The sequence below is a fragment of the Anas platyrhynchos genome, chromosome 2 (genome assembly GCF_047663525.1).
Source record: "Anas platyrhynchos isolate ZD024472 breed Pekin duck chromosome 2, IASCAAS_PekinDuck_T2T, whole genome shotgun sequence".
NCBI lineage: Eukaryota > Metazoa > Chordata > Aves > Anseriformes > Anatidae > Anas > Anas platyrhynchos.
Window position 1 is genome coordinate 89,882,191 of NC_092588.1, and position 13,514 is coordinate 89,895,704.

The 13,514-nt window shown below is 49.7% G+C and overlaps 1 protein-coding gene across 2 annotated transcripts in view; it reads left to right on the plus strand.

Moving 5' to 3' along the window:
- Positions 1-6,338: 6,338 nt before the first annotated feature.
- The window catches only part of RREB1 (ras responsive element binding protein 1), a 131,178-nt gene continuing 124,002 nt past the window's right edge, over positions 6,339-13,514 (plus strand). For both annotated transcript variants that reach the window (XM_038175425.2, XM_038175422.2), the window contains exon 1: positions 6,339-6,680. Coding sequence is in view for 1 of the 2 variants with exons in the window: in XM_038175422.2 (XP_038031350.2) it covers positions 6,641-6,680 (40 nt within the window). In the remaining variant the exon portion in view is untranslated. The remainder of the gene's footprint in view (positions 6,681-13,514) is intronic.

Here is a 13,514-nt window from a genome sequence, read left to right on the forward strand (position 1 = left end):
TATCGTTGTCCGAATGACACAAGATGTGCTGGTGAAAGTATAGTTCTGCCTGCATAACTGTGAACATTAGCTGCTTTGGGGAGTGTGGCTCAGTTTTAACCTCAGTTGCAAATCATACCCCTTTGTATATCTGACTAGCATAAGTAGGCCTGCACAACTTTACAGCAAAGACCTGGCCTGAGGCAATTTTGCCTCTGGTTTAAGGAGGCACACAAATTTAAGTAAGTACAAAGCTCAGGGGGCAATTTTCATGCTCATTTACCTGATGTTTTTTCTGCTCCCCATTGCTTCTTTGTTTATCACATCCTCCGGCCATTTCTTCCCTGATAGTTCTGTTCCTCTGTTCTTTTCCCCAAATCCTGTCACTGCATCCTCCCCTGAGTTACATTAATCTCTGCCCTTGAAAGTCGTCCTGCTTTTTCCTTCCCTGCAGGGTTGCTGCTCCCTTGCATACTTTCTTCATGACTGCTGCTTCACTTCCTATTTCTTCACTTCTCTGCTGTTTCCTGGCCCTCTCTGCCTGGTTTCTCCTGCTTTGTGGGTGCATCTCGAAGCGCTGTCTACCATGTTTCCCTGAGCTGGCTGGGCTTTCCTTCTTCCCCACCCAGTTTTCTACTTGCAGTCTGTCAGCTATAATTAGCTATGACATGAAGTTAGGAAAATACAAATGTAGGCTGGAAAAATCAAGGAAAACATCCCAACAGTGAAGTCTGAAAGACTATGGAGCAAGATCCCAAGGGAAGCTGTTGAACAATCCATAATTGAGGATGTTTAAAACTAAACTAAGATAGTTCTGAAAAAAATATATTGTGTAGAGCTATACTGTGGCAGCCTCAGATGATGAACAGCAGGTATTTTTCATCTGCCTGTGACACCAACGGATAGTAAATACTGCTTTAGGTGGATATTGTTGCCTTCCTTCAGCTCCTGATGTCTCTGTTGGTGCTTCTGAACAACTAAACATGAAAAAGTTGCTGTTAAAAAAAAAAAAAAAAAAAAAAGTTGTGGGGATTTATTTTGTTTGTCAGAGGTTTCAGAATCAGCTCTCCATAGCAAATTGGACATGGGGAAACATGCAGCTGGCTTACTGCTTGCCTTCACTGGGGAAAATAATCACATTTAAACTAACGACCAATTAGGTGTGAGAGGCTGGGTGGTCAATAAGATTGAAACGTGTCGTATGCAGTACCAAAGCACAAACTGGGCATTAAACACTAACTTTTTTTTCACGCATGTGTTTTTTGCATTACCTGGCAACAAAAGCTTCTCGGCAAAAATGCAGAGTTTTAAAAGAAGCAAAAATATTGCAGTGGGTGGTTTTGCTTACCGCTGTTCTTTTTCCTGCTCTGTCTCTACACACAGCACATGGGCTATACAACCTGTTTCTGAAACTGTACATTAGTGATCAGAGAACTGTTTGAGAACGTAAATGTCAAACATCTGCTTGCTAGGTTTTCACGCTATGTTTTTTGAACAGTTCGGGCAATAAGTAGGCTGTGCTGTTCCAAAATTTGCTAAGTAATTAAGTATGCGTGAGTAGGTCTTACTTGGTTGTATCCAGTTGAAACATACTGTTTTTTTAAACCCTCCTCTTTCAAGAATTTCAGTTATTAGAATTGTAATAGCCCTCTTTTGTGCGCCTGCTCTTTGCTTCACTTATGAGGCTCGAGGACAGGCTAGTTGCTTGCACATCACTGCAGCCGTTCTCTGCAGGTACCACTGTATATAGGATATAAATCTCCGAGTCTCCTCAAAGAATAGGTTTTGGTTGTTATCTTTCCCAGAAGTGATTTAGAAACATTGGCCACTGCTAAGGTAGTTCTGTGGGAGAGTTTATGCTACCTTTTATACCCTGAAAATCAGGGCTGGGGAGGGGACTTGTTCATCAAGCTGGTCCAGTCCCTGGGCTGCTCTGCATTGCATCTGCTGGAGACTCCCACAGTGAAAGGAGAGGAGATGGGGGCAGCAGCTGTGGCAGACAGAGGCTTCAACCGGTCCTGCAGTATGCCCTACACTCGGTGATCTATGGGGAAAAGAGCGATGTGGGTTTCGCACTGTCTTCGTGTTGCCAGATGAGTCCTGAGACAGGAGGTACTCTTAGCGGGCCAGGTGAGCCAGCAGCAGGTCTCCTTTGCACTGCTGGAATGGTTTGAAGCAAGAAGGGAGTAAAACTTAAACATTCCATCTCTAATTTTTGCTGTGTTTACGCAGTAAAATGCTGTATGCTGAGGATAGGACATAAACCAGTGGGGATGGCTTAGTACCTGAAGAACCACTCCAGGATTTCGAGGGAAAGCTGGGTTTTATTTCCTGCTCTACAGCTGCTCTCCCGTTGAGATGTCAGGCAAATTGCTGAAGTGCTCTGTGCTACCTCTGGTTTTCTTTCACTCACTAAAGGCTAATGTGAAGATAAATTTGGACTGAAATGTAGGTCTTGGCTTTCTGATCATCCAAAGCTGCCCTTGGAGATTAATGGGTGGGGTGGCTGCAGGAGCAAGTTCCACCCCTGTGCACCCTAGCTGCAGGATTTCCAGAGGCCAGGAGAGCAGAGCATGGCAGTGCATCGCATTAACCCAGGTACCGAAAATGGGAACGTTGTATGGTACTGTGTTATCTGACAAATGCTGGGAGACTCTGCTCCTGCTATTACACCAAGTGCCCTTCTGTGTTGTTTTCCTCTGCTGGAATTCATTAAGTTTAGCTTTCCCAACATTTTGTTGGAAATATATTTAATTGACCATGTCACCTTTTATTCTGTATAATTACCCTGCCTGTATAGCGGCCACTGTTGACAGTTCTGGTTCTTGAATGGAGTTTTTGATCCAAGAATTGTTGGAGAAGAAACCCCTCACAAACAAATCAAAACAAAACCCCAGCCCAGCCCCAGAGGAGACCCAGCAGTGGCATGTTCATTCCTTTAAAGAAATGCTTGGTTGATATGTAAAGGAAATTCTAGAATTTCTTTTGGTCTTAGGTATTACAAAGACTTATTTCTCAAAGCCCTCGGGGCAGTGTTCTCTGATCCTTCGAGTACGCTTTTCCCTGTGTTAGTATGTCAGCTGGATTTTGCCTCTCGGCATGAGCGAGGACATCAGAAGTAGGATGGAGGCTGAGGGGACAAGGGGATGCCAGTTTTGTTGCACCAGATGCTGTACAGGCGTAAGCTCAAGCGGCAAACAGGGCCTCTGATACTCGTAATCTCCTCCGCAGCTGGACAGGGTGAGGGAGCTGGCCTCGCCCAGCCTTCATCGCAGCCTAGAAAGTCAGGGCTAGAAAGTCAGGGGCCACTGCTGGCTCCCCAGTGTGTAAAACACTCCTGGCTAGTAGAACTGACTTACCAAAACTGCTTTGGTGGAAACGGAAGTGTAAGCATTGGAAGAAATTGAAGTTACTTCTAAATGCTATGCTCTGAAGCAGAGAATACCAGTGATGTCTAATAAGAGAAGGAAAAAAAATATTTTCTAGCTAATCTTTACCTCTTCTTTTAATGCCAATGTTTGCTCTGGTCTCTTCGCTTTAAGACATCATTGTATCCTCAAGCTGTGGCCTTTATATAAGCTACATATCCTGTTTTTCTTCTCCCCTTGAATACCTTTAATCAGCATCTCTGATATTTGAATTGTGGGTGGGGGCAGAGTTGTCCTTTCCTTGGGACCGCAGCAGGTGATGTTTATGTCACCAATACAGCTACATCGCCCACTGTTTTTAATGGAATTAAGACCACACAAAATATCATCACAGAACGATTTATTGTGTCTGTAGTACTGTTAAATGTATTTAACAACACCGTGTACGAACAGAGAGGTGTGTGAGAGTTATATAGGAGACGGAGGAAGTCTTTGTGCTCCTTAGCATGCTTACCGTGATGGTGATGCCACAATTCCAAAAAGCATACAAGCCGCATGCACTCTTAAGCAAACAGTGATGTGACGCTTCAGTTGTCACACACACAGTGATCATAGGAGATGGGACGAAGCACAGGAATGCAAATGGAAGAAAACTGAGAAAGAAAAGGAGATCTGTATCATTTAAGCAATGTAGCAACATTTTGGGGGAGTCATTTTATTCATAGTAGTGGTTTCTATCAGGCGAAATTATATCTACTTTCCCTTTCACTGAAATACAAAAAAAATGAAACCATTTGCTTGAGATTTCACATTCAGCCTGAGACCACAGTGGGTTTTGACCTCTGCAACAGATAATAAAATTTCAAGTGAGGGGGAGTTTGAAAACTGAGTTATTTGAATTTCTCTTGCCCTGCGATAGCCCGGAGTTAAATCCTAAACTGTTAAAGACATATCAATCTTTTGACACTTTCATAAACCTTGGTAGTTAATTTTTTTTAGTTATTATATGGCATTTTTACTTTTTTATTATTATTATTTACAGCATTAACATAACATAATATATACTGATTTACATCTGTCTGTAAGAGTAGGGATGCTTAAACCATAAAAATATAAATGCGATTAAAAAAATGATCTATTTTCCCCAAACAATAAAATCCTCTGATTTTTTCCAGCGAGAGGTTTACAGTACCTACATTACTTGCATTTCCATGTTTCCAGAGTAGGTTTCAAATGCTGAATTGACCAGAGCTGGTTTCCTACACTATCGATGCCCTGGCTAAATTTCCTGTGCCGGGCTGCTGAAGGACCTCTGAAGTTGGAAAGTCTGGGGAGGGTGGATCAGAAACTTCACCAAGAGGTGGTCCAAAAATCCCCGAGGAGTATTTGACAGAGATAGCAGCAGGTGAATTAGACACGAGTTTAAATGAGAGCAGTTTATGTAAATGTCTGTGCAAACGAGGCCTTAGGTTGTAAACTCTCAGGCCTAATCTACAGCCAGCTTGTACGGATGTGCCATGCAGGCTGAAATCATCGCAGTCTGCTCATGCGAATAAAAACATGTCGAAGGCTGAGCCTGAAGTGGACAACTGTTCCGTTCCTGGTTTGAGGGGATGCCTGTCAGCAAGAGATACTCAAGTAAAGAGGTAAGGTGGCTACACTGCTACTCGATTTACCAACAGCCTTATCACTGTGGGTTGGCAGTCAGAACAGCAGCAGAGATAGTTAAAGGCACCTTACAATTACTTTATTTGCAGTGACTTCCCTCGATTATTTTTTTGTTTGCTTGCTTTTTGCAAAACAAGAACCTTGTAGCAGAACAGCTGGAATGCACTTTCTAACGTTGGCTGTCTTGTGGGGACAGCTTTCTAGAGCTGTTCTGTCAGTCAGCATCCCAGCTTTAACAGACCTCGTTGGCACTGAAATTTATACACAAAACTCACATGTAGTACCGCACAAAGCTCAGCTGACAAAAACTCAGCTTGCAGAAACCACTGCGGCAAACACGTGTAAGTTAAAGCTGATGTTTTGTGTTGTGGATACACGTGTGAGCCTTTCAGCCTTGTGGTTGTGGCCTTCCCAGGTCCCCGATCACCAGAACTGCAGATGTTTTACTTGGAGTCTGGAAGGGAAGATGGTTATTCCTGGCCCAAGACACAGCTGATGGCCTTGGGATGGGTTCTGTCTATTCCCAACGTGTACGCCTTCATCCAGCGTGTGCAAAGAGCGGTGCTTAGACGAACTTAATGAGGGCACCTTGCAGGCAAAAGGCTCGCTGTCACCTGCCTGGAATGCAGCCCTCCTTTCCATCTGATGAATCCCTTCTCAGGACAGAGCTGGGACACCACACCGTGTGGGCTGGTGCAAGCCGGCTGCCTCCAGGCCAGACCTCGACTTCTTCACACGCCAGCCCGCGACTTCAGGCTCCATCTCGCAAGGCACCGCTGCGAAAGGCCTGCCTGTATGAGCTCAGGAACAGTGCAAATACCCATTTCCTTGAAGACTAAGCCAGTTCCTCCTAGAGCCACGACCGCACTCCTCCCATCCAGCTTTACCCTTCTCCTCCGTCCAGCTCCGAGTGCTTGGCTTCCACGCGACTGGGAAGTCTCCACAGGGCGAGTGTGAATCCCTGCTGCCAAGTGGCATCCCCGCGCCTCCCCCCAGCTCCCTGCGTCCCGTGAGGAGCCCTCCCCACCCCACGGCACCGGGAGGGTGCCCTCCCCGCAGCCCTGCTCCCAGCCGCTGCCGGCGCCGCTCCGACCCCGCAGGTAGCGGCAGCCCTCGGGGGGCGGCGCGGGCTGCAGCCCCGGCACCTGGCGGCCCCCCGGCGAGATGGGAAGGGATGGGATGGGGTCGGCTCGGGTGGGATGTGACGGGACGGGACGGGATCCCAGCCCAGCCGCGGATGCTGCCGTGCGGCAGCGGCGCGCCCCCGGCCGGAGGCGGCCTCCCCGTGAGGCGGCGCCTGGCCGGGCCGCGGGGCTGCGCGGGGGCGGGCCGGGGGCGGGCGGGCCGCGGAGCGCGCCGGGGTCCCGCCGAGCGCCCATCGCTCCCCTGCGGGGCGGCGCGGGCGGACGGCGACTTTAGCGCCGACTTGATGAACTTTGCACAGCCACACAAACGCCATTTTGAGCGCTTTTCTTTCTTTTTTTTTTTTTTTTTTTTTTCTTCTTCTGCTCCTCTCCGGGAGCGAGGCCGCGCAGCCTCCTCCCCTCCCCTCCGTGCCCCCTCCCTCCCTCCCGTTCCCCAAGTGGTGCCCCCCCTCCCACCCCCCCGCCCCGGCTCCTCCCGGCATGTCGCGCCGCAAGCAGCCCAGCCCCAGCAAAGTCCGGCGTAAGTACCGCGCACAAAGGGCAGCCCCGGGACCCCCCCGGAGGGAGGAGGGCTCTTTCCGGACCCGGGGGGGGTGGTGGTGGAAAGAAAATTAAAAAAAAAAAAAAAGGAAAAACTTGCTTGCTGGGGGGGGGGGGGGTGGTGAGGAGGTCGCGGCGTGCTGTCGGCCGGCCGGGAGAGCGGCGAAAAAAGCGAAACGCTCGTCCGGGGGGAAGGAAGGAAAAAGTTTCCTTGCGAAAAAAAAAAAAAAAAAAAAAAGGGGGAGGAAAAAAGTTTGGCTGGCAGCGGTGGAGATGATGATGAGTTCGTGCAGCCTCCCTCTTCCCTTCCCCCGCTCCTCCCTCTCCTCTCCTCCCTCCGCGGCTCCTGTTTTTTTTTTTTTTTTTCTCTTTCTTTTTTTTTTTTTTTCCTCTCCCCCTTCCCTGTTGCAGACTTTCTACCAACCAGCGGCACCAGCCGCGGCGTTTTGCCTCCAGGACCTGATGCTCATCCATATTAAACCGTCTGAGCTCAGGAATCCGGCCAGCTCATCCCCCCCCTCCCGCTGCAAAGTTTATTTTTAACCAGCCACAATTTGGATGGGGCTGCGAGGAAGCCACATCTTCTAGCCCAGCTCCGGCAGCCCCCCCGGCCCGGAGCCTTTTCCCTTTTCCCTTGTTTTTTTGCCCCGGGGCTCGGTGCCCCCCCCATCGCTCGGGGGGGCCGGCGGTGGGAGCGGGGCCCGGCCGGGAGGCCCCCGCCGAGCGACGGAGCCGGGATGAAGGCGCCCCTCCGCAGGTAGACCGGGCATCCCCCCGACACACCGCCGCCCCCCTTCTCTCCTGCCTTCCCTCCGCTGCCCCGTCCCTCTTTTCTCCTGCTTTTTCAAGGCTTTTTCTCTTTTTTTTCCCCCCTCTCTTTTCCTCCCCCCCCCCCCCCCCTCTCCCGGGACGTGCGTGTCCTTTCCCCTCCCGGCCTGCGCGGCGGGGCGGGGAGGTTTGGGATGGGGGGGGGGTTATGGGGGTAAGGGGGGCAGGGGGACGTGGCCCCGACGCTGGGGGTGTCCCCCGGCCCTGGGGGTGTCCCCTGCCCCCGGGGTGTCCCCCAGCCCCGCCGCCTTTGTGCGCCGCTACAGGAAGGAGCCGGGCAGCATCCGAGGAGGGGGGGGGGGTCCCTGTTTCTTCTCCCCCATCCCCGTGTCCCCATCCCGTCCCCTTCTCGGAAAGCCCCCAAATCCGGCTGCCCCGGGGCTGGAAACCAACTTTTGCCCCCCCCCCCCCCAACTTTCTCCTCCGCGGCCAGGCTGGGGGGGATGCGGCGTGCGGAGCTGGACCGGGGGGGGCCGGGTTTGGGGTCCCGGGGGGCTCCTCTGCCGTGCCCCCCGCCCCAGCACGCTGCTGGGGGGCAGCGCAGGGCCGCGGGGAGCGCCGAGATGCTGCTGCAGCCCCACGGGCTGCTTTTCTCTGCCGAGAGCAGAGGAGGCAGGGCGGTGGATTGAACTTTGTCATGTCGCAGATAAGTTTCCTCTGGCTTCTTCTCCCTGCGCTTCTCCCCCCCGCCTCCCCTCCGCACGCACGCGGGGTTGGTTGTGTTGTGTGTGTGGGTTTTTTTTCGGTTTTTTTCTGCATTTTTTTATTGTTTAGTCTTTTTTTTTTCACCCTAAAACGAGCCAACTTTCCCTCGTTTCACCTCTCGGCTGCGATATCCTTGTCTGCTCGGCATCCTCGGCCGGGAGGAGCGAGCAGGGCGCTTCCCCTGGCTCAGCACATTTCCCTTCCCGGCCCACCGAGCCCCCCCCAGCTCCTCCAGCCCAGGCTGGGGCTGATGCTGCCTGGTGCTGGCCGCCCAGCAGCCAGCATCCTGCCGGGGAGCCGCCGAGCTGCTCCCCGGAGGGAAGCAAACCAGAAGAGCTTGAACCCCTTGCAGGCAGCCGGGCGCTGCACAGGGCAGGCTGCAGGTTTCGCACGGGCACCGAGGGCTGCTAGCGCAGTTCCTGTTTTCCACAGGGTCAGCCTGCCCGAAAGGGATGCAGGGGCTCGGGGTCAGGCCAGCCATATTTGTTTGAGGTTCTGGGCTTCCCTTTGAAGGCTGGAGGGTGTGCAGCCTCTCCTGGGCGCCCTGCATAATGCCCAGCAGCCCTAACGGGGTTAGGTGCGTCCAGGGAAGAATGGGGCCTTTTGTGTGTTAGAAACCCAGAACCAGCGTGAGCCCAGCATCCAGTCAGCCCCAGGACCGGGGCTCTCCCTCACCTGCCTGCCTTCTGGCTGCGGGGCAGCTTTGCTCAGCCTGGTGTGGCCTCTTTCGCTGCCTCACCTTCCTCCTCCCAGCATCCGTCTCCGGAGCGGAATTTGCATCGTGCAGTTGGAAAAACACCGTCCCGTAGGTGCAGTTGAGTAAACTTTTCTGTTGCTCCTACTTCGCAGGAAGCTTCTAATTGTCAGGCTGCCATTTGTCCGTCAGGAGTGGCTATTTTTGTAGCCACTATTTCACATTTCCTTTAATAACTGACGACCCTAAAAAATACATATGTGTATATATGTATCATTTATTCACTATATACATATAGATATCATGCATAGATGTATACATGTGCATATATACCTATTTTTTTAGACAGTATTAATTACTAAGACAATACAACAGGGTGTTTGCTGACTGTTTTGTTTTGTTGTTGTTGTTTTTTTTTTCCTCCTCACCCAAACCTGGGCTTTGGAGCTTCATTTGCTTGCAGATTTCGGTGTAGTGGAGCATCTTACTGCACCTCTGCTTACTCAGGTCGTGCACCCCTTAACTCCTTGCTGTGTTTGCTGGCCCTCTGACCAAATGGCTTTTGGCTGTGATTTTGAGGGTTCAGGAGATGCTTGAAGTTTCAAAACTGGGAAAGCTGAATGTCTTAATTATCTGTGAGTAATATCTGCAATCGCCATCGGTACCAAAGGCAAGTGTAGTGTTTCCCAAGGCGTACAGACAGTGACTTCTGTAGTGCTTTTCTCAGTCCTTAAGGATGTTATCGCTTTGTCTACATTGAAGTCACAGTGCAATCATAACAAAAGCTTGACTTTAGCCAATGCAAGTTTCTTCTTAAGCAGAAATGCAGTTTGGATTGCCCTCGGTTGGATTTCTTATTTAAATAAAAACTGTTCGTGTACTTACATTGTGTAGATTAAAAACATATAGATAAATCCCTTTGGTTATATTCATTATCCCTTGTAAAAGTAGGTGGTGCTTAGAAGGTCATAGGATAAGTGTTGCTAAGCAGCTAAACAGAAGGATGCTAAAATTAACCTGAGTGTTTTTGTAAGGGATTCACTTTTTAAGTTGCAGTGGTCTTTTAATTGACGTAAAATGCAAGTTTCCGATAGTAAGACATCTGAAAAAAAAATGCTTAGATGTGTGAATAAAGCTTTCCAGAGGACTGTGCTGAGCAGTCAAGTTGTCTAAGTAGGGAAGTAATTCCAGCCTCCCCCAGTATGCCTAAATGTTACCAGGATCGGGCCCTCCATTTGTGCCCTTTGCAAATGTCCTTCCAGAGTTATCTGTTGCTCACTTCTCCGAGAGCATCTGATGTGTATTGGATAGCAGCCTGTAGGGACGGTCTTGGAAAAAAAAAGAAACTGCAAAGGCTCCCCAGGAGCAAGCAGAAAACAAGTAAATCCTGTTAGTCTCAAATCTATGCAAGTGCAGAAAAAAAGCCCCTTTTAACTTTTTGATGGATGATGCCTGAGCTTGGAAATCTGTGTTTTAGGTGTACACTCCTGCAACGTGTGAAGTCATGTCTGCTGCTTTCCGTGCAGCAGAGGCTGCTGCGAAGGGAGCGTGCTGTCGGAGCGCGCTGGTAGCAGTTCGAGACGGCTGCCTTGATGATGTGGTAGTTTCTTTCCTGGGAGGTAATCGTCTTCAGAGGAGGACGGCAGCGCTGCTTGCAGCTCTCGGGAGGCAGGGAGAATGCCTGTTGCTCCGTGTCCTTTTCTTTTACCTCTTTTGTGAGTTCAAGCAGAACGGCCGGTCGTGGGATTACAGCTTTAAAATATGCTTTTTCAGGAGTATTCTGCGCGTTGGAAAGGGGCCAGGAACTGCTTTGCTTCATCGTGGATGTAGTGCTCAGGTACCCAGCAGCTTTTTTGAGAAGTGTCTGTAGGAGCAAACGTAAAGTTGTGGGGGTGAGAAGGAATTGCCTCCTGAGACTGTGCGATGATTTAAACAGCCTTGTTTCTGGCTTTGAGGTGGGAGGTTTGACTTGCCGTGTTGTTGTCCAGAAGTTAAAGCAGATTTTCTTTGGGGAGGCGCAAGATGAGCCCTTCCTGTGTGTGGTGGTTTGTAATATCCTACGTGAAACGGCAGCTGTGGGAGCTGCCCCCTGCCTTCCATTTCGAGGTACCTTTATAGGCAGCTGGTCCTCTGCAGCCGGGGAGGGCTCAAAAGTTGCCGAGCTTTGCCAGGTCTGGTTTGGTTATCAGCCTGTGGTTACAAATGAAGGGAGGTGAGCTCGGCTGAGCTGCAAAGTGCTGGCTCTGCTCTGGGGTACTTCTGGAGAGGAATTGTCCTGAAATTATCCTCTTGTTTTGAGGGCCAGCGGCTCGGAAATGAGCGCGGGGCAGCAGTACCAGAGCATCTCAGTCACCTTCCTTCACGTGTTGCTCAGAGCAGGGTGTGACAAAACTTACCTAGAGCTCACGCTAACGTTTTATGGGGAAAGGTGAAAAGTGCAGGTAATTGCCAGCTGGGCCATATGCTGTGGACTCCTGTTGGGTGGCTCGTTTGGCTTGTGCTGCGCTACCCCAGTGGTGGAAAAGGGTCGGAACAAGAAAAAGGGCCTGGACAAAAGGGAGAAGAGTCGGTGGGATACTTGGCTCACAGCTGTGCCAGCAGTAAAGCTGTTACAGATGCCTGCTGCAGTCAGAAGTGAATTGCTTGATGTAACCGAACAGCACCTGGACCCACGTTTCCTTTAGAAATGACACAGGCACTTCTGGTGTATCCTACTTTTTTTTTTTTTTTTTTTTTTAGTATTTCAGCCTTCAGGTTGGCCAGCCTAGGAATCAGTAAAGGTGCTTGCCTTTGAATAGGTGCTTTACACAAAAGAAGTAGTTGATGGGTGGAGACTGTTTATTCAGAGTGATTCAACTAAGTAATGCTAAGAGAATCTGAATACCTCTTTAGAGATGTAGAGAAAGGCAGCTGTTTTAACAACAGGATTCACCTGCAGAGTCCACAGAGATGCTCGAGCAAGGGAAAAGAAAAGCTGTCAATATCCCCCAGGGGCGTTGTTAGGCTCCTGGCCTGAAATAGGTATTCAGGGACCATTAGAGAGAGGCCTTTAACGCCTTGATTGCCTCCCCCATCTCCTTTGCTGGTGTCCCTGCAGGAGCACCTGGAATGCAACTTTCACATTCCGCTGCCTTCCTGCATCTAACCTTACTCACCAAAACCACCTCGTGCTTAATCTTATTTGCTTAGCAACTTGAAAGATTTTTTCCTTGTGAAGAAGACATTGCCTGCCTTGGCCTGGTGTCTGATGTTGCTTTGAAGATGGGTTTGCAGGAGGGATGTTACTTTGTGCAGAACGCGCAACAAGTGTTGTGAGAGCTGATCACAAACTGACTTACCAGCACAATCACTGGCAGCTTCAAAAAATTAAATTTTGGCTTTTCAGTGGCTTTGAGCAAAAACTACATTAAGCATCCTAGAAGTTTTCAATGCTGGTATGCCTGGGCGACTTGCTAATTTGCCACTGAAAATAAATGTATTTTGTGGCTAATGATGGAAGTGTCAGCCCCTGATACATGTAAGACTTCTCCAGTTGGCATCTCCTGGTGGAGATTTTAAAGCATGCTCTCTTGATACAGCACAAACTGACTTGTAGGTGTTGTAGGAATGGGTGGCCTGCATCACCCCTCCTTTGAAAACTGAGGATGATCAACTGCTGACAAACTTTTTTTTAGTTAATTTAGGTATGTATCTCCTCTGTAAAGGTGAGAGGAATGAAATGTTCACGTTGAAGTGTAGCTGGCCTTTGCTTTTACCGTGTGTGATGAGCAGGCATTAGCAGGAGCCCTTGTTAGTCCCGCTCCTTACTGCAGGTGATGTCAGTGCTCAGATGTATCAGTGCCTGGGAGTGTTTTGCTTGCAGTACTTGCATCACAGCAATAAATCCGTTCCTGTGTTGAGGCCATGCTCCTTCACACTGCTGGTGCTGCAGCTCAGGCAAGGGAGAACTGCTTTGGATTTTGCAGTAATCAGCAGCAGTACTTCCTTTTGCTTCCTTTGGGGAGCAACATCACTGTTAATTTGGACCACTCGCAGCTTTGGGTAGGGAAAAGAGCCTAGTTTAAGTTCCTCTCCTTGTTCTATTACACAAAATGCATTTTCCTCCTCAAATTAAGTTTATTGTGTCTCGTTGCTCTTAGGGTTTTGAGCACATGAGAAGCAGCCAGGACATGAATACCCGTGTACTGTTCTTCATCCAAGTGCATGTGTTTTTCTGCTGCTCATGCAGTTGCCTGTGTATTGAGGACAACAGGTGGCTGTGGCGTCTTGGGCATGTGCTTGCTGGCTTTGTCCTCTTCTTCTCCCCAAAAGCCTTAAGGGATCCTGAACTGGTGTGCACTTGGATAACTTGTGGCACCACTCAGATGTTCTGTGTCCTGATCTTTTTGGATAGAAGGAAGGAAAGCTGCAGCAGGAGGCTCACTTTTTAGGTGAGACTCTGAAGGTTCAGGAGGTGGATCTGCATGCTGCAGAAGACAGTTGTGGACGAGATGGAGCTGGGTTACTGGGGGCTTCCGTTTATGAGCTTTGACTCTACTTTCCAGGCAAGGAAGTATGAGTGCAATTACGAGTGCTTCTCAATGGAGA